We start from the raw sequence: 21,633 nt of genomic DNA, 5'->3' as shown, positions 1-21,633 counted from the left end.
TTGCTGTACAGCAGTTTGAGATATCAATTAAATAAGGCTTGTGTCAGCCACCACTGCTTAGTTTGCCGTAATGTGTGAGTTAGGGGTTTTCAACCCAAAGGGTTTTGGTATACATACTTTGCTCATAGCCCCATAACATAATTTATTACTGTAGTTAGTTAGTCAGTATGTAAAAAATGATCTGTGAAAAGACGTAGGTGATCTGGAAGAAAACATGTGAATTGCCAAAGGATGTAAGGAAACCTGATAAATACTAGCTATGCTTGCTCAAAAGTAGGCCCCACTGATTTCAATAAGACTTATTTCAAAATAAACCTGAATTCTGAGTGTTTATTTATGCTTGAGACTGTCTTGTGATGTAAGAAGGTGTCTGGCTGTGCAGGAGATGCTGGTGAGAGCAACACATGCAAGGGCACATGACATGCAAAGATTATTCTAAACTACACCAGTTGCCAAGTAAGACAATCTGTGCAGTTGATATTTCTCCTGGCTGTGTTTACTCTCCTCTGAACAGTAAATTAATGAAGGTGTTTTGAACAATCATGTGTTTGGCAATGAGAAATGACTTTTTTAAATTATAGTCAAAATTTTGAATTAGAAAGAATTTGACTTATGAAGTTCCACTTTGGGCACTTAAATAAAAATAAAAATAAAGCAGTTGATGAACAAGAACGTGATGCGATCACAAGCTCAGCATTTGTGTAGACAGCAGTAGTTTAATCAGCAAAGCATCTTTGCTGTCATTTATAAAATGAAAATCTGGGGTTAACGTGTTTAAAATTAGAAAGGCAATCCCTGTGTGTGTGGTTTTTTTTAATTCAAATATTTTTTATTGATTTTCATGTAAATACAAGAACAACATAGAACTACAGTAACTTGTCCAGTGGTACATTCTTAAGTTTCATATGCAGTACACAGTACATAAGCAATACATTTATTTATGCATTGTCAATTCAGGTATCTTCTCCACAGAGATTCTTGTGTTGTGGGTGGAATGAAAGTATATACTGTCTTGTTTATAAAGGAAAATAATGGAAGCCAAATCTATCTTTGAAGTGCCTTTAATTACCCTTCTATGGCGAGTAAGGCATTCTGATAGAGCCACATTCCAAATATTATTTACCCAGGTTTCAATGGGGATTTCTATTAGCTGATAATAGAAAAAAAATTCAGTCTCTGCATTTAAGGTTATTTTTTAAATTTGAGCCTAAGGATAACAAGGCAAGAGCTGAATTGGGTGGAAGGGATTGCTGAGTAATTTTGGAAATAATCTGGAACACCTTTCCCCCAAAGGTGTAAACCAACGTGCAACTCCACCATCCATGAAAATATGAGCCTATCACTCTGCAGCCTTTCCAGCATAGGCGAGAGATGGTAGTGTTTATTTTGGCTAGACGTGGTGGAGTTAAGTGCCAGCGAAATACAATTTTAAGAGAAGTCTCCTGCAAACGAGCAGAGATTGTACATAGGGATGGGTTGTGCCAAATTGTTTGCAATTTATTATCTGCAATTAGGATCCCCAAGTCTCTTTCCCACACTGTCTGGAGGCCTCCTGTATCACCTGCATATTGTTCTAAAAGAATGCTATAATTTAAAGTCGCAGCTCCTTTTATGCCATATTTTGATTTGTTATATAGAGATTCAAATGACATAAGAGAATGAAGGCCATTCCCCTTGCGTTCCAAGTATCTTGCAAATAATAGTAATAATAATAATAATTTATTATTTATAACCCGGCCATCTGGCTGGGTTTCCCCAGCCACTCTGAGTGGTTCCCAACAGAATGAATGTGCACAATTGAATAGATTGAAACCAGGTTAACTGGGCATCATCCAATTTCTCCATGAGATCATGCGTTGAGGTTGCTTTACCTCTAGGCAGAAGGTCTCTTAACTGATGGATTCCTTTCTCCTCAAGTTTTTAAAACTGTCCTTATTTATCCTCTTGTTGGAATGATGGAGGCAATCCCTGTGTTTGATGGGAAGGGTACAGTCAGAAAGAAAAAATAAAGGAGCAGCTAGTTATGATTATAACTGAAAGATCAAATCAGTCTTAAAACTGTCATCCATGCCTGTCTGTATAGGCCACTTCATGTTGTCTGAACTGCTTTCATTTGTGACTTTACCACCGCACAAGTGCTTTTGGTAGGTTAGTTTAAGGCAGTCTTTGCCAACCTGGTGCCCTTCAGAAGTTTTGGACTACATTTCCCATCAGCCCCAGCCAACACAGCTATTTCAAGGGCATAAGGCTGACGAAGGCTGGTTTAAGAGATATTGAGCTTCAGGTTTTGCATCCGCTGTGTGCAGGAAACTATTCCCTGAAAAGACAGCTTCACTAGATGTTAAAGTTTGTATCAGACTGGCTCAACTGTGCTTCCTGAGCACATGTTTGAAGCTCACATGTAGACATGGCCTTGACAGGCTGCTCTTCATTTTATCAACATCAGTAAATGTGTTTTATTTTTAGAAGCAACTGCCCTTTAGAGAGCACTGCCAAAGTAAGAATGGAATGGACTCCCCCTGGACTCTCCTTCACTGCAGGTTTCAATGCAGAGGTTGGAGGCCTTCTGCCAGGACGCTTTAGTTGCAATTTCCTGCACTGAAGGGGGTTGGACCAGATGACCCCTGGGATTGCTTCTAACTCCACAATTCTATGATTCTATGAAACTAACTGTGAATTTAAGCATACTTAGGCAGGAAGCTTTTCCACAAAATTCCTTAGTACACCACAACTGAATGCAAGGATGCAAATATGCCCGATTAAAATATTGGCAAAGCAACTCTGAGAGGGGAAGTTCAGCATTGGAAAAGTGGTCACGCCCCCCCCCACTCCGCCAATCCCCCCTGCCCCAAGTTTGATATGTTTGCTTGTGAGGAAAACACCTTCAATATGAACCTAAGATCTGGCACTTTTTACAATCAAGCACTGCTCACTAGCCCTATTCTGTAATTGCATTCCATATGCTTGGGGAGTTTTGCCTTCCCAGCCCCAACCCTCTTATGGCAATATTCTTGTATCACTGATAAACTTTACACACAGGGCTGGACACTTCACTGCCTGTTGCAAAGAACAATGTGTGTTCCCCACCACCACTCAACTTCAGCTCAGAAACTGAAGCTGAATCTTAATTCACCCCGGTAATGGGTCTTCCACAGCACCTGAGGCAGCAGGCTAATTTAGTGTGGGGCAAAGGCATGTGATATAGTCTACATAGCTGTGTCTTCAGACACAGGGAACTGGGCAGGGCACCTTAGGAGCAACAACCAGGGAGCTGCTGCTCTCCCCCTCCCTGCCCAGCACCTGCTGCTTGAAGTGGTTGCCGGACTTTGCCTAATGGGAGAGCAGCCTTGCTTACTCTTATATTCCATATGTTCCCATATCCACACTCATCACTGTTTCACAAATGCCGTCTGCGGAGATGAATGTGCCCCATCATATGAGACAGTCATCCACCTCTCTGCTCACCAGCGTGTGGATGCAGTGAACTGAACCTTTACCAAATATTCAGGTGTGATCATGGAAAAGGGGACGCATGCTTCTTGTATGCACTTCTGTAGATAAAATGTCACAAAAGCAGCTCTTCCAAAGATCTTCTGGAAATCTTTAATGAGCTTCAGATTGTGAAAAGCAGGGGGATGCTGCCACCTGTTGGTGTGCATTTTCATTTTCACAGACTCTTGTCCTAAATTCTACTTCTTCTCTTTCTCCATTAGGCTTTTGAAACAAAAAGATTAGCTGTGAGTGAAACATCAGCAGGATGACTGGAGCACCGTGGAAAGCAGGGTCCCTTAAGCAACTGCAGGTGATCAACTTCTTCTTGCCTGGGGATCAGACAAAGTCCTGGATAAGTCAATGAATGGCTACTAATCATGGTGGCTGAATACTACTTCCAAGAGCATAAGCCAAAGGTTGCCAACCATCTTGGACTAGTAAGCACATTTACAATTTTGAAAGAGTTCTGTGGGCTCCAGTCACAAAATAGCTGCTATGGGAAGCGGGTGTGCAGCATAACATCACATGGCTGCCGTGGAGGTGTGGCACAACACACAATCTAGAGAGACAGGCACTGTGGACGACTTTGCTTTACCATGCGACCTCAGCTGTATCCTGCTGGTCCTGGTTTTAACATATACACACTATGCAGAGATGTTGTTGCTGTCAATATGTCAGTATGTTTATTTTATTGTTATGCTGTCTGTTATTATGCTTTTTATTATGTTTTTAATGTTTTACACCACCCTGGGAACTTTTGATAACGGGTGTATATAAATTGAATTAACAACAACATCACCACCATTTTAAAACAAATTACAATCTCAAGAATAGAGTGGGTGCTTAGATATTATTTTCCCAAAAATAATAAGCTAGCTAATATTTTGCCACATCACAATTTTGGGCTTAAAAAACTGTTGGCATGCTGAGCAGCAGAGGGCCCTCATTCTTCCCTACAGCTATCTATGACATGGACTCCATGCAGTATTCATTTCAGATCAAGATTGGCATGCAATTGTTATAAACATAACTTTTTTTAAAAGAATAAAAGGCTACCAAATGTACATAATAAAACTTATATTGGCAATAAACACAAGAATGCATGTCAGGAGATAGAAAGGCAGCTCTGGTAACCATGAGAAGTTTACATGAGATGTTAACTTTTTACTGTAACCCCCAATCTGTAAGGGATGCTGGTGTAGCAATAAAACTGCTAGCACATTTGCAAAGTTAAGCAAGGTCTGGTTTGGTTTCAAAATGGATGGGGGACTGAGCATTGAGGAGGTTGGACTAGATGATACCTGGTTCTCTTCCAACTCTATGATTTTATGATAAACCTTTTAATAACTTTTTAAAAAAATGTAATCAGTCAGTTTAAAATTTAGCCATTCTGCAATTACAGAATTTGCATCCATCCATCCAGTCTATGGAACTGAGAGGATTTTGTATTTTTGTGCTGATGCAAACATTTGCGCAAACTATAATGGCTACCATTCTATTTCTTACTTACAAGCATGGTGTAAATCAAGGAGCATTCCGGGGGATAAGACTAGATGACTCTTGGGCACCTTCCAATTCTACAATTCTTTGATTCTATAAATAGAGGATTAGACTGGGGAAGAAAGCAACATGACATGATTATTCTTAAAACCCTCTTTTCAAAAGGTAAAAGAGAGTATTTTATTCCCACAGATTCCGAAAGCCCAATAAAGGATCAAAATGACAAATTTCATCTGTGGGGATTGTGAAGTTGCTGATATAGAATGAAAATAAATGACAAGAGGAAAACTGTTATGGAACTTCAGAAGAACCCTGAGACACTGAGATATGTGAGTTGTGCAAGTTCCACTTTATAATATTTATGCGACCTCCTGTATGCATTCTGTATGTAATCCAGTATTTCATGTTTGGCTAGTGGCAGTTCTCCTGGGGCTCAGTATCTCCCAAAACTGCTGGTGATGCCAAGGACTATGTTTGGGATCTTCTGTATGCAGAGCCCTGTGTAATGTCCATGTATATGCAGAAATGCATCTCCCCCCCCCCCTTCTTTCCAGTGTGATGGTGTTCACCAAAACACACAAGGAGCATAATCAAATGTCCTGCCAGGTGCCTGTCTTTATGGCATGACTGACCCTTGAACTCCAATTCCAACATGCTAATTAATTGAAAACTACCAAACCTTAAACTGTTTTCCTCTCCCATTCTATATGATAGTATCACTGTTTTGCAAATGTCAAGCAATGATCATTTTTGAGACTGTTCCTAAGGGGATTCTAGTATTTTCTGTACAGCATTTTAGTGTAGAACTGGAAAACAGGAAACGGGTATTGTGGTGGGGGAAGGGTGAGGGGGAAATGAACCATAACACACAGAGGTGCACAGAGCCGTCTCCTCTATGGAGTATACAATACCATTCATTCAGACTCCACAAATCCTATGATCTGCTCTGTACACTGAGAGGACACAGACCTTGAAATAATGTGGATTCAGGAAAATGTTTGTTTCAAAATCCTACCCACTCAATACTTGTTTAGAAATTGTAATGTTTCATTTTCTTCTTCGTGTTTAGTAGTTCACCAAAGTTAGCATGATGCAGGAATTATACATGAAGTGTATTGTTATATTACATTTGGAATACTGTAACATACTCTACATAGGGTTGCCTTTGAAAAGTACTCAAAAACTCAAAGAGCTGCAGCCAAGTTGCTGACTGGGGCTGATTGTAGGGAGCATACTATTTCCTTGCTACAACAGCTCCACTGGCTACCAGTCTGTTTCTGGGCACAATTCAAAGTTTTGACCTATAAAATACTATACAGCTTAGGTCCAAGATATCTGAAAGACCATATTCCCTCATACGAACCTGTCTGGGTTTTGAGATCTTCAGGGGAGGTCTTTCTCTTCAGTCCCACCACTTTCACAGGCATGTTTGGTGGGGACACAGAACAGGGCCTTCTTGGTGGCTGCCCCCTGACTTTGGAACTCCCCCCTTCCCCAAGAAGCTAGACTGGCTCCCTCTTTGCTGTCCTTTGGTTGGCAGGTGAAGACTTTCTTCTTCTACCAGGTTTTTGGAAATGGACTTTTAACAAAAGGGCTGGTGCCATGCTGTTTTTATTATAATTATTTGTATGTTTAAACAGATTTTATATGTATATAGTTTTAATTATATCAGTGTTTAGTATATATATATATAGGCAATTTAAAAAAAAAAAATCTGTCAGCTGCCTTCAGTCTTGTCAGGGAAAAAGGCAGGGTATAAGTAAATATAATAATGATAGTGATAGTCCTAATATAGCCAGGATTATCTGCATAGAGAAACTTCCATGTGAGGATTCTCATATGGATCAGGATTCATATGTGTAGGGATTATGTGTAGAAGAAAAATCTGCACACTATCAGACTGACTGCTAAGAAGCATTGTGTGGGTGTCACTGCCAGCACTGCCAATAACCTTGTGAGGGGCATATTTCTGTGTCACAACTGGTCATACTGTTAAAACTTGAGCACATGGCTACATAACACTGCAGTGTTAACTGGGGCAGAGTGGCACCAAGATGATGCTATCAGGCATTGCATTAGCCTCCAGGAAGGCTGCTGGGGTGTTGTTTTCTGGAAAGACCACCAATGCCCCCACTTTCTATCTCATTAACACAGGCTCCAGAAGCCATGTAAGGTTATTGCTGAGTCATGTAGAAGCAAACAGTTTTCAACAGGAGATGAGCACTGGCAACTTCATGGTACTGCTTCATGCCATATGACAGCGAGTATGGTAGCTTGTTGGATTAGACAATTTGTTAGTCATATTCAGCATAGTGTCAAAATACAAACACAATTAACTTACAGATGAGGTATTCAGTGGCAATATAGGTAGGGGTGTCTCCTCTTCACACCCTCCAACTTTCTGAAGCAAGTAAAGCTGAGTTGTGCAATTTAATGTATTTATTTATTGGGGACATTTCTAATCAGCTCGTCAGTGAAATGTCTCAGAGTGGCAAATGTAGATTAAAAATTAACAATAACATAATATAAAAACAAGAAGAAAGATTGGTGAAACTAGACAACTCATTAAAGCACAAGATATGGTCTGGGTGGTAACAAGGTCTCCACATCGGACCAGAGTTGAAATGCCACAACTCAGATCCCCACCCCCATAAATCTGAAGAGGGGCATTTGAGGTGGATCTCAATTGGGAGGAGGCAGTTCTTAAGTGAGCCTGGTCCCAGGCCATTTAGAATTTTCAACTTTAAAACTTGGTCTCAGAATGGAGCCAGTGCAGCTGTTTCAAAACTGGTGAGAGATGCATTCCATCAGTTTGGCCCCACTGAGTAATCTTAACTGCAATATTCTATGCTAACTGCAGCTTTTGCACTCTTCAAGGGCAGTCCCATGTAAAATGGGTTGCAGTAATTTGAGATGTACCAGAACATGAATGATTGTGGCCAGGCTATTCCAGCTTGAAGAGAAGGTGCACCAGTGTTAGCTGAAAGGAACCTCTCCATGCCACTTGAGCTACTTGACAGGACCAGAGCTATAAGCATCTGCAAAAGATAAACCTAGTCCTTCATGGAGAGTGCAAACACCATCTGCAGGCACAGTAGCCCCTCTGTCTTATCAGGATAAAGACTATTTGCAAAACTAAGTCCTGCTTAGCTGTCTCTCCAAACTGAACACGTTCAGGCCTATATCCACATTTATTGAGACTAGACAAATGTCTGGGGGGGAATTGAGTTTCAGAATGATTTCTGTGACCAATATCAAAATCAATATTTTCTTCTTACACAGAAGTGCAGAAAACATAGTTCACTTTGCAAAAATTATGTATGTTTTGCAGAATTCAGCTTTTATTTGCACAGAATTTGAAAAACCATGGCAGTAATTTTGCTTGTTTAAAACACCAATGAAAAAGGATGAAGTACACAGAAAGTGCATGGTAGTACCTAGGTAGCAATTATCAGGTGTGTCTCTGAAATGGCTGACTAGCACTGTGCAGAAACATGGCTGCTAATCATAGCAAATGAATCAGTCAGCCCATTTCCCAGAGAAACAAGGTAAAGAGACTGCCACAGGCAATGGTTTGCTTTGGGTAGAAAGTAGTAGGCATATCTCTCAGTTGATCCAAATTCTTGCAAAACATCACTTACTTACAGAGAATCTCCCTCGTCAAGGTTGGAAAGCTTATCTGTAGACAAAATATTTATAGCTGTTAGTTTAGTTCTAATTAATCTGTTCATTAGAACATATTAGGAGACAAAAAAACCCCCCTCCTTTATATAGATTACAGATTATGCGTGATTCACCATAGTTATTTCTGGCAGCACTTCTTGGCACACAAACATTTCTTTGAAGGCAGAATTTACCATCAAGCTGCTTTATGGGTTCTTTTGAGAGGCATAATAGATTGCTCTGTAGTACAGAGCAGGAAATATAAAACAGCCTCCCACCTGCTAATGATCATCAGCCTACTTTGGAAAGAGTAAGAGCTACGAGTTCTCTGGCTGTCAGTTACACATTGCCTTACTACGCAGACTGTTAGAATTGAGAAGCTAGGTTATTTCGTGTTAAACTAAACAGTGCCTTAGGTTCTTCATTACTTAGCTAAATCAAACTGGTGTTTTGACCCTTTTTGTTATTTTAGCTGTTTGGGAAGGAATAAAATTGCAGATACATACCACACAGACAAAAAGCAACAATATTTTGTTATATAAATACATGGTGGTGGTTGTTTTTTAAGGTGATGGCCCGTGTTTTCCAATGCTAACAATTATTAATTATGATTAATCTATAGATAAAGAACTTGAGGATTGGGTAAATTCAGCTGAAGCTAATGTTTTCATAGCACAGCTAATTTAAGAAACAAGCAATTGTTTTAATTTTGGTTAGTGTGATTGGTTGATTCATACTAAGTAGTTCCTGACTTACTTGAGGCAATAAATTCCCTCTGAGTAGGGCTACAAATTCATCCAAACATTGGTGTTGTCTGCTGTTGTTTTTGTTTCTTATATAGTAATGCTCTTAAAGTGGCTCGGTGCTGAAAAAAGCAACAGCTAGAAACATTTAAAACAAACCATTTATTTAAATCAAACTGTTATTTCTAACAGTTACATAAGTTACATAGAATGGCTAAGTCAGAAGATTTCACAAGGTGGGGGAGGAGGGTCAAACTCTCAAGCAGGCAAAATAGTATCACACAATAGGTACCAGTAAAGAAAATCTTAAAACATTCAAATAAGGCCATAATTTTTAATTAAAAACAACAATAAAACCCCCAAAGATCATTATTTGTTTTTCTTTCAGTGTGTCCAGTGCTGCTAGAACTATATGTACCTTGTAATGTACAGATTTAATCAAGGCAGTAATAACTAGGGTGCAAACCCCCAAGTTCTTCTCCTGCTCAAATCCCTATGAAGTACCTGGGAATTGCAGCACTTGATGGATTACACCCTTCTCTGTTTTTAAACTGTTAACAGTGTAGTAATGCTCATTACTACGTACAACTCTCCTGGAAGCTTCTGCCTTCATAACTTAAAATTCACAAAGTGCACAGTTAAAGATATGCCAGAAAATTTAAATCTGCTACTCTACCAACAGCTGCCCATGCTTAATACTTAGTGGTCTACTGGAACAAAATTACACTCTTTTAAAAGAGCTGTATCACTGTAAAACATTTAGTTTCAAAGATGTGCCAACATTTTGTGAACTGAAAAGTAGAAAAACATGGATTATATAAAGAAAATACAAAAACACTAGAAATGACCAAACAGTTTTAAAGAACAAGCACCACAATGGACATCAGCATTCAGTTTTGTAGCATATATCCATTCTACTCCAACCAGTCAACTTCATCAAACTCTGAGTCATCTTCTGAATCACTGTATTCCACAGCAATGCGACGAGACAAGATGGTGGCAACATCATTCTCAACACGCTCGTGTTTAGCTTCTTGTTCACGTTGCTCTTCAACTTTTCGTAACTGAATACCTAAAAGTACATGGGGGGAATTAATAGTACTGTGTACACCATATTTATCAGACATGCTAATATGAACTTGCTTTGTTCAAAGCAATGCCAAAAATTCTCAATTGTTTTAGACAGCTTTTTATAGTTCATGCATTTGCGGTTTCCCCGGTATCTTGCAAATCTCCACAAAACACTAGTTTGTATATGGCTATAGGTTTATACAGGGAGGGGATTTCATGTAACATAGAGAAAATTGTTTTGATTCCTCTCCTAAGGACATAAGTGTATGGAAATATATCATAAGGCATAAAAATGCCGTTATCACACAATGAGACTCCAGTTTCTCCTCATGAACATAAGCTATTTCTACTTAAAAAAAAACAACAACAAGAAGTAACAAAGGTTGAAGTTATAATTGGCTACTAATGCAGATGTCTTTTTGAGAGGCATATATTCTTTTCAATCATGCTTTTACTGTAAAAAGCAACAACAAACTTCTGTTTGTTCAATGGTCCTTTAGTGACACTGAAGTTTTTTCCTGGTAGCTTTAGAAATCAGCTCAAATAGAAGGCTGATGGATGCTAATCCTACCAGTAAGCATTAGCAACAATAAATATTATATACTCTTTTTTTCTTCTTCATTGTCCTTTTTAGGGTTCTAAACTCATCAATAACAGTTGCTCATATGAAAAAAATCCAACTTCTCCTTACTGTTAATTAAAAAATAAATTCTGCCTGCATAGTTAGTTGCACGTGGAGAGAGTCACACGTGAAGAGTAAACTGCAGCAAAGTCTAGTAGAAATGGGATAATGGCTTCTTTTATTATTTCAGAGTAATTTAACAGCAAAGGGAAATGTCAACAACTCCCTCAATAAATATTCCGAGGTTTGCTGCTAAATTGCTATAAAAATTGTAGCCTCTGATATGGTGACTAAGACTCCCAGGAGATAAAACTAGTCTCTCTCAAATTATCCTGTAGAACCACGTCTAAGAGCACATGCTCTCCAAATGTTAAGCAAGCCTGACCTTCCAATGTTGGGATATGCAGTATATACACAAAGCAGAATACCACTTGGTGATTGTCTTATATGCCCACCCCCTTTCTGCTTTGCTTTATTTAAGTTGACAAAATACACAGCTTTTCTGAAACCATTCTCAAGCTACTAATTATCTAAAGTTGACAATGTAAAAAGACCGACGCCATGAAAATTATCATAGTTTTTAGGTTGGCAGAAGGATGTAACATGACCAGCACAATATCTATCTGTATTTAATTGGTTAAACAATTTGCAATTAATAGAAGGAAAACCTGGTTTTTCTATTTATTACATAAATTGTGGATTTTTTAAAGTCATTCTGGTTCAATTTAAAGAAACATTTAAATAATGCTATAACCTCATGGTCATAAAACTGTAGGCCAATTGTTCTGTCGTGTGAACACTTCTTCAGCTAACATTTATATGAAACCACTTTTACATTCTTATGTTAAGGAGCCCATCTCGCCCAACAACCTGTTCTCAAAGTGGCCAACCAGAAGCTGATGGGAAATCCACAAGCAGGATTTGAGCACAAGAGCGCTCTCCCCTCCTGTGGTTTTCCCCTCCTGTGGCCTTGTCACCTCCAACTGTGAAGGCAAAACATAGGCATCATGGCTATGTTATGTCTAATCCTCTTTAGTTCCACAGTTTAGCTATGTGCTGCATGAAGAACTTTCTTTTATCTGTCCTCAATCTTCCAACATTCAGCTTCACTGGGTGTCCATAAATTCTAGTGTTGTGACAGAGGGATAAAAGCTTTTCTCTATTTATTTTCCCCAGGCCATGCATAATTTTATAAACTTCTAACATGTCACCTTTACACTTTAGCCAAGGATATGTAAAGTGCATATGAGAAAATAATCTATATATGGTAATCTGCCTATTTTGCAGAACCAATGAAGTGTTTAAAATATCCTCAACAGAAATAATTTAGTTGAAAACATTAAATCTGCTAAGAGAGTATTTGATTCATTAAACAAATAACGCTGCTAACCAATGAACAGAAGAGATACCTTTTCGTATTGCTTCCAGAAGGACACTTCTGGCATCGCTGATGACAGGTAGTGTTGATGGGTGACGCTTGGGTTCAGGAGCAGGAGTGACTTGTGAAGGTGGTGATGGAGGCATTATTGGAACGTGAGCCCCAGGGGCAACAGATGTGGGAGTGTGGGAGAGTGCTGTAACAGGTGATGAGGGTCGGATGCCAGGAGGTGGCAATGGAGGAGGAGGAGGAGGTGGAGGAAGTCCTTGCATTTCGCCCTGTGGAACTGGAATGGCTTCACAGACTTGGGCCGCTCTGGTGACGGGAGGAGAGGGTTGTGCCAGAGGAGGTGCAATGGGAGGAGGAGCAGGGTGAAGCACTCCAGGAGCAATCTGGAGAGGAGCTGGGGGCGGAGGCACAGCTGGAGCTTGCAAAACAGCTGTTGGAGGGGGTGGAGGCGGCGGCACTGGAGGTGGTGGAGTGGAAGTCATTGCAGATCTTAATGAAGAAGTTGACAAGGCGGATGGAAGGGGTGGTGGTGGAGGAGGAGGAGTAGGACTCACAAACACTGGTGTTCTGCCAGTAGCAGGTGACTGAGGACGATTTTCAGTCAAACCTGTGGTAGAGCTGAAATGAAAAACACTCCAAGTGATTACTATAAGAGTGAAAGCTGGCCACAGGGCATTTATATTTAACTTTCAATTAAACTCCAGTAATAAGGCTATTGCAGATATATTTTTGCACAAGCGTGCTAAAGGATACCATAGTTTAGTCATTTACTACAAGCTTTTACTACACAAACAATGTAACAACAACACTGCATTATTTACGCTTTCACTTTTTGAGAATGTTCCATAAATTCTGTCACATGGCCAGTGCTAGACTGAAAGCAACTTGAAATACCCTTAAAGCAGGGGTGAGGGATCTGTGGTCCTCTTTATGGTATTAGACTGCAATTCCCATTATTCCTGACCATTGGCCAAGGTGGTTGCAGCTGGTGAGAGTTGAAGTCCCAACAACATCTGGAGTGCTATAGGTTCCCCACACCTGCTTTTAAAGCATAGCATGAAAACACTTTAGAACTGGGAACTAGTATTAAACTTATCTCTAATCATGTTAACAAACTGACAACTACATTTTGGAATGTGTTCATTTCTTGAAGCCTATGTCTCAAGCCAGGTCCCCACATGGCTAATACTGTGTGAGCTGAAGCAGGGTATTTTCCTTACCTTATTTTCAAAAATTAGTGCCTGTGTCCTGCAGTGGAAAACACTCTAAAACTCATATAAAGTTGTGTTTGAAGTCTGTTTTTTAGACCTACGCTTTAGAGTGTTTTGTACTGAACAAGATAGAAGTACTTTAAAAGAAACTTCGAAAAACTGATTTTTGGTTTTTTTAAAATGTAAGTTTTCTTTCAGTAATAATATAACAAAACTGAAATCTCAATGTTAAGTTCTGTATTTATTATAGTACAGTATATCAAAGTATTTGGCAAACAAGCATTCAATGCCTTTTAGTTCCTTGACAGGTTGATTTGCCTATAGCCAAGACCAATCTTTCCCCCACTTTGTCAGTTTAATGAAAAGGTGTCCTGAATTAGTATTTTAAGTGTTTCATACCTGACACAGGGTGGAATGGGTTTCACATCTCCTGCTCCATGCATTGGTGGAGGTGGGGGTGGCTCATGTGGCCTGACTAAGACACGTTCCTCTGCTCTACTCAGCAATTCAGTCATCTGGCTGTATGGCAATGCAGAAAGAGAATAGGGTCCATCCATGTGTTCCACATATGCCTGAGGTCTGAAAAGATATAAATCCACTTACAAATTGTATATGCTAATTTTGCATCCTGTCTACAGCCCTATTGGTTTCAAGAACCTCAAAAGAATGAAGACAGTCCTTCTGAAAGTTTGTATGGGGTTAAGACCAAAGACAGAAACAGTACAAAATGATCAGTAGAACATGACAAACTAGGTTACACAAGGTAGCACTGCAAGTATAAAGGAAGCACTTCGCAAGCATTTAGCGAATATTTTTTGCTTACGTTACTCTGTAACAATCTTTGTATGTTAACAGAGTATACAAATAACAGTAAATAATGTAAATGGTAGGTTGAGTTCTTCTAATCGCAAAGTAGAAAGCAAATAAAGGGGATTTCTGGTTCTCTGAAACATAGAGGCAAAAGGAGGACAAAGACTTAGACCAGGCATGTCCAAAGTCTGTTTCGGGGGCCTAATCCGGCCCCTGTGGCAGTTTATTTCCTGGGGTAAATCCTAAAAAAGCCTCAACAACTTCAATCCTAAAAAAAGGTCAACAACTTTGTTTGACCCTTTGGTCAGCCCCCACGGCTCTTCACTTCATCAAATCTGGCCCTCTTTGAAAAAAGTTTGGACACCACTGGCTTAGACACTAAAGGAGGAACAGCTGAACAATGAAGGAGGGATCACAACAGCAGTAGGAGTGTAGTGGGCGGAATGGCAACCGCTGGTAGTTGGAGGTTGTCTGAAGAACCAGCATAAAAACAGCATGTGTACATCCAAATATATAAATGGGTATAGTGGGAATGTGTTGTCATAACAGGCCTCAGGTGATTATGCGGCTCAAAAATCTATGCAGACAATAAATGAAAAAAAGCTGCTAGGTCAGGAGAGGAATACAATTTGATGTGATGGATAGCATAAACTCATGAGCATTTTGTCTACGATATCGAAAGTTCAAACAATGGCCTCAAGTTTTCTAAATTCTATGAAAAATAATTTTACAAACTGGCCAATCTTTGTTTTTATAACTAATATACAAAATAATTAGCTACTAAAAGTAAGAAGTAAAAAAGAAAACCTCGTCTCAAAATGTGACGCAGGGCCATTAGCAATTTCAATGTGCTTATGTAAGAGACTGGCGTCATCTTCAGCAAGCTCTGGACCCAGGGCTAACTTCTGCCACTCTCTGCGCCTGTCATGAGGAGCCCGCGGCACTTTTTCCGGTTCATGAGGACGATCTAAATTCTTCTGCTACAAAATAGCACAAAAAATAAATTGACAACTGTTCTTCCTGGCAAACTATAATACAATCTGTTATAACACCAACAAAATTACTTAATTATAGTACAAATACAAAATTCAAAATAGATCAGTAAGGCTTATCACTACAACTGATTCAAACATTTATTTGTACATATAGAACCATTTTTTATTACTTCAGCTATTATGCTTTGTAAATCATGCTAATTGAGAAACGCTGAAGAAAGTGTTTGAATGGAGGCTATAAGGAGTAGAAACATGCATTTCATCTATATAAGCACTCAGTCCACTTTATCTGACATTATATAAGATGTCGTGCAAGAGAATGGATTACCTGAGTGTTTTTTCTTAAAAATAATTAATATACTTCAAAAACATACATAAGAAAGAAAGAAAGAAAGAAAGAAAGAAAGAAAGAAAGAAAATTAAACCCAAACACATATACAAATCTTTTTTGAGGGTTTTTTCTACAATCCAGTGACACATAAATTTTATGAAATAAATAAATAAATAAATAATAAAATCCCTGGAAAAAATAATTATTGGTGCAGTGACATCTTTTAAAATATTTGCTTTATTTATAAATAAACGCAGTAGAATATTTCACAGGAGTTTGAACTTTGTTATCATTAATATATAAAATAAAAATCTGCCACATAGCTGAAAGCGAATCTTTTTTGTTTGTCCTCTAGTATAACTTAATTTATGAGTTAATTTTTCAGCAATAGCAATGGACCAGATTTGACAATACCATATTAAATCTTGATTTAATCCTTCTAAATATTTCTATTTTCCATCTTGGCAGCTAACATGGGAATGGGGAACAACCTCTGCCTGACACTAGGGAAACTGCTTCCAGACTGGGTTGAGATTACTAGGCTATATCTCAGCAGCATCTTTTCTTTTCTTTTGTAAAGTAGCAGCATCTTTTCTCTTCCTGTGTTTAGATGGTCTTTGATAATTTCTTCCATTCAGAAGGCTTTTATGGATGCTTTTTGTTTGTGTTATTCTGCCTCCTGGATTTTTATGACAGCATGTTTGATTTTAATGATTGTTTTATTGTGGTTTGTCTTGCTTTGTTGGTTGCTTTGGTCAATTTTAGTTAAAAAAATGAGAAGCAAATGATTAGAATAAAACCAATAAAATATAGCACAAATCTGAACAATATGTTCTATTCATGTGATGTTAAATTTTCTTAATAGCAGGGCATCCTTCAGGACCACATAACGTAACTCATTTCCTAGGAGGATAATACCTTTTGCTTTCTTTTTTCCTTTCTTTTGTCTTCTGTATCTTGTAACATCTTTTCTTTCCATAGATCAAAGAAATAGGAAGGATTGGTGTAAAACTTCAAACCCTCTTTTCCATCATCTCTAAAGGAAAAATAAAATTATTAGATAAAACATGTTACTAAATAAATATAAAATATGGTATGCATAGCATGTAACAGCAAAAGGGAGACTGCTGAACCCTCACCTCCCAATTAAGGAAAGAAAATCCTAACAATTTGAAGGGTATGAGGTTAATATAATTTTCATTATATAAAGTGAACAATAAGAGAAATTTATTGTTTGTTCTTAGGGGGACAGCACAAACAAATAGTATATGGAAGAGAGGAGGGAAAATAAAGTTTTCTACATGTACCAAAAAAGAAAAGACATGGAGAGGTAGAACAAGTGTGTGTACACAAATTCAAGCTGAGAGTGGATCTTGGGAAAGGAAGGGAGATAAGGAAGCTGCCATGGGGTGGGGGAGAGAAGACCAGGTCCCACCAGGCTTTTTCAGCTGGACTCTGCTCTTTCTTCATTAAAGCAATGAAGAGGAGGCTTCAGTCACCACCCATCCATCTGGGAGAAGGGTGAAGAGGCCCTCCCTCTAACTCCAGCCAACCGGGCAGCTCAATTACCCCACTGCATCCAATCAGCTGGCTGCATTACCCAATGAATTCTTATGGCCTTTTGAATTGCTGGGCTCTGTCAGTGCTGCAGCAGCACTAGTTTGCCCATCTAATGCATTTGGTTAGGGTCCTGGAAGGAAGAGTAGCCAATGGGTCTCTGGGTCCCTCTGGGCTGCAAGTCACTGCCCTATCTGAGGGCTCCAGCACTGGGCTTGAAAATGCACTCTGCATAGAAGTAATAGAATGGTTCAGTTGGAAGGGACCCTGGGAGTCATCTTGTTCAACCTCCTACCATTCAGGAATCTCATCATGCAGTCCCTCATCCAATTTGAAGCTGTACCAGACCCTCTTTAAAGTAAAGGGACCCCTGACCATTAGGTCCAGTCGTGGCCGACTCTGGGGTTGTGGCGCTCATCTCACGTTATTGGCCGAGGGAGCCGGCATACAGCTTCCGAGTCATGTGGCCAGCATGACTGAGCCGCTTCTGGCGAACCAGAGCAGTGCACGGAAACTCCGTTTACCTTCCTGCCAAAGCAGTACCTATTTATCTACCTGCACTTTGACATGCTTTCGAACTGCTAGGTTGGCAGGAGCAGGGACCGAGCAACGGGAGCTCACCCGCCATGGGGATTCGAACTGCCAACCTTCTGATCGGCAAGTCCTAGGCTCTGTGGTTTAACCCACAGCGCCATCCGCGTCCCTCTTTAGCTTTGCAAATATGCTAGCAGTTTTATTGCATTTTAAATAAAATGTTACAGGCCGTAGCCATGATAACAGGTTCCTGTGCAGTACTGTATCACAAACAAAACCTTCAACAACATCACTTTTCCTCTACAATGTGGGCTTAGTATTTGTAGGGCTGTGGACAAGATTAAAGTACGAGGCTAGAAGACTATACCAATCATACCTGATATTTACATGAATGCTAGGAATTTGGTTGAACCACTAGTACAATTTCACAGTGAAGAAGACAACAGTTATGCATTCTCAGAGACTGTGTCATCACAATTAATGGAACATGCAAAAAGTAATCTTAGAATGATTAGCTGTCCTAGTAAAAACTGAAAACAAAATAAGAATTGAGCTACACAAATCTCCAGTTCCCAAATTAAACTCATTCGCTTGATTAGAGGGTTCTTGCTTATCACTAGTAAAGTTTGAGAAATTAAAATGCATCCTGTTCATTTTTTAACACTGACCTGTAAGGGGTAAGTATGTTGAGTGGAGGAGGCTGTTCACATGTGTCATAAGTCTCTTGCAAAGGAATGGGCAGACTCTTGCGGTCAAAAAGCTGCTGATCTTGAGTTGTGGAACTTCGGAAAGCTTTTCTCATTGTTATATCTTGCAGTGAAACTGAAAAAAACCATCAACATTTAGATAGTGAGATATAAATGTTGCATTAGGAGGCAAAAGTTGTATTTGACAATTGTAGCTCATAAGACACAAGTAGATTGTGGAAATTATTGTTGCTGAATCATTAAAAATAAAGTTACAAAAAGAAATCATGATCACATACAATGACGATTCCATGCAATTCTGTACAGACAACTCCCCATTTATGTGTGTTCAATATGTGCACGACTGCACATACATGTATTGGCCACGAACCTGGTAGTGACCCAAAAACAATATGAAAAGGGGCAGAATGAGATTGGGGCAGAACTGGTTTTTTACAGGCTTTTTCAATGGTGTTTCAAATGTACACAATTTCACTGATGCATGCAGTGCATCAGAACATAACCCCCATGTAAATGGGGGGTTGCCTGTATTTAAATATATATGCATAATTTGGAGTAGCAAAGCAATGAGCATTACTCCCATATTACTAGTCATGTCTTTAAAGGCAATTTGAACAGAACTGAGGACATCCTTTGGAGGTACTTTTCTGCAGTGTCTTGTGGAACACCATGATTTTCATAGCACAGGATGAGTAGATGGTGGGGCTAAAAATTTTTTGGTGCCTGATAACAACACACTAACACTGAATCTATAGATTTAGAGACTCCTACTGACAACATCAGGATGTTTTTTAATAAATGGGCTGACAAAAGCCTATGTCTGGAAACAAAGTTAAAATGACTGTTTAGATTTTATATGACCAGTCTAAGCACTTCAATCATGCAAAATATTCCTTGTCTGGCTATGTCTATGTTCAGGATGACTGACTATGATTATATATCAACTGGTCTTGCTTACTGTTTAATTTTTATTCCTTCCAATTCCTTTGGGCAGATAACAATACTTTGGACATCAAATAACACTCTGTTTGCACTTTCAGCAAATTGCCTCTACAGCTAAAGCTAAGTAATCTGTCTGGAAACACCTTTATAGAAATTAGCTTCTCAGCTTTTACAATAAGAAAATTGCCTTCTAGACTTCATCTTCTACTTACTATGCTGTTTTTAGAACTCTGCTGCATTTTAGAGAAGGCTCTTCAGTACAGTGGTACCTCTGGTTACAAAGTTATTTTGTTCCGGAGCTCCGTTCTTAAGCGGAAACTGTTCTTAACCTGAGGCACGCTTTCGCTAATGGGGCCTCCTGCTGCTGCCGCCAGCTTACAACTTACACTCACATCCAGGGGCAAAGTTTGCAACTAGGGACATCTACTTCCGGGTTAGCGGAGCTTGTTACCCGAAGGATTCATAGGGAGGACAGTATGTAACCCGAGGTCCCACTGTATTTTCTTTCAGCCTGGCCTCCATTGTTCCATTTGCATCATCCCTGACATATTAAAAATACAGGGACCCCTGACCATTAGGTCCAGTCGTGGCCGACTCTGGGGTTGCGGCGCTCATCTCGCTTTATTGGCCGAGGGAGCTGGCGTACAGCTTCCGGGTCATGTGGCCAGCATGACTAAGCCGCTTCTGGCAAACCAGAGCAGCACACGGAAACACCGTTTACCTTCCCGCGGGAGCAGTACCTATTTATCTACTTGCACTTTGATGTGCTTTCGAACTGCTAGGTTGGCAGGAGCAGGGACCAAGCAACGGGAGCTCACCCTGATGCAGGGATTCGAACCGCCGACTTTCTGATCGGCAAGTCCTAGGCTCTGTGGTTTAACCCACAGCGCCACCCGCTATTGCTAAATTATAGTCTTCTGTACCAACTTTACTAAGAAGTTGCTATCTTGTAGCTTTTAAAACAGTTTTTTCCCTAGTTCCCTTTCTATCACTTCATTCATGTCATTTCTCCAGCTTTCCATTATAAGAGACTTCTTCAGTCTTGGTTCAAAGGATCACGTGAATTCTGGTGAGCCTTAGACTCATGTACTGCCTCCTCTTTGCATGTTACACCTGAATTCTATACCTTAACAGATTCTCTGTATACATTTTTCTTCGGCAGCTTATAATCCCATTAACGTGATTTAGGCCTCTGGCAGGTTTTAACTGAGTGACAGTTGCCTTCTGACACGAACAGGCAAGACTACAAGCTAAGAGGGTTCTGTGGATCTATGCTAACAGAAGTCTTGCACTACAGGTTCATAAATTGGTAATTGTTTTGGCTAATTATATTCCACTTTCATTTACTTTACACAGAACTAATTTTATAAACTCTAATATCCCTCTAGCAATCCTTAAAACTTTGAATCAAATTGACAAATAACCCCAATAATAAATTAAGATTTCCATATTGATTTTACATCCTATTTACTAAGCAATGATTTTTACAACTGTCTGCCCCATTTTTAAACTGACTTCATACTCTGGTTCCCATTTTTATCATGTTTACTTAGGCTTCTTTGCTCTTGAGATTCTTTACTTGTACATAACATCTGTTATAAAACTGCACATAATGCTACATACAAAAATGTTGAAATACACAGACATAATTTTGATCAAATATTTAGCCAAATATGAAAATTGTCAGACATTTGACTCATAAATATTCTATATATTTTAATCAATCTTTTGGCAGACATAGTTTTGTTATTCAGCTTCATCCTCTCATCTATATTATAGTCCTACATTGTTATACCTCTACCTATAAGCACATCATAATAGCATCTCTTTCTCTACTTTAATTTATTTGCACAAACTTATATGGAAGTACTATTTTAATTCATCATTTAAATCAATTCAATCCAAACTAAGTGAAATTCAATCCATAGCAATTTGAAAATTATCCCCCCCCCCCCCCGCCTGCCTAAGTAAATGCTGTCTACTTCCCGCTCCTCCCCGGCTCGGGTGGCGAGCCTATTTGGGCTCGTCCGCGAAAACTGATGGATCCTGATAGATTCCGACAAGCCTT

General features: G+C 39.3%; 2 protein-coding genes across 5 annotated transcripts in view; one reads left to right on the top strand and one right to left on the bottom strand.

Annotated features, from left to right (window-relative positions):
- The first annotated feature begins 5,233 nt into the window (after nt 1–5,233).
- Nucleotides 5,234–21,633, top strand: part of CDC40 (cell division cycle 40) — a 92,399-nt gene continuing 75,999 nt past the window's right edge. The window contains exon 1 of the mRNA XM_079971661.1: nt 5,234–5,321. Coding sequence (XP_079827787.1) covers nt 5,256–5,321 — 66 coding nt within the window. The 5' untranslated portion in view covers nt 5,234–5,255. The remainder of the gene's footprint in view (nt 5,322–21,633) is intronic.
- The window catches only part of WASF1 (WASP family member 1), a 48,638-nt gene continuing 36,546 nt past the window's right edge, over nt 9,542–21,633 (bottom strand). For all 4 annotated transcript variants that reach the window (XM_079971669.1, XM_079971670.1, XM_079971668.1 and 1 more), the window contains 6 exons: nt 18,585–18,738; nt 16,744–16,861; nt 15,307–15,479; nt 14,089–14,268; nt 12,501–13,096; nt 9,542–10,470 (listed from right to left, as the gene is read on the bottom strand). In XM_079971669.1, the coding sequence (XP_079827795.1) occupies nt 10,313–10,470; nt 12,501–13,096; nt 14,089–14,268; nt 15,307–15,479; nt 16,744–16,861; nt 18,585–18,738 (1,379 nt within the window). In that variant the 3' untranslated portion in view covers nt 9,542–10,312. The remainder of the gene's footprint in view (nt 10,471–12,500; nt 13,097–14,088; nt 14,269–15,306; nt 15,480–16,743; nt 16,862–18,584; nt 18,739–21,633) is intronic.

This window comes from Podarcis cretensis (genome assembly GCF_951804945.1).
Source record: "Podarcis cretensis genome assembly, chromosome: 3".
NCBI classification, from domain to species: Eukaryota; Metazoa; Chordata; class Lepidosauria; order Squamata; family Lacertidae; genus Podarcis; species Podarcis cretensis.
Note: the sequence above shows the minus strand (reverse complement) of the source record. Positions and strands in the feature narration are given on the sequence as shown.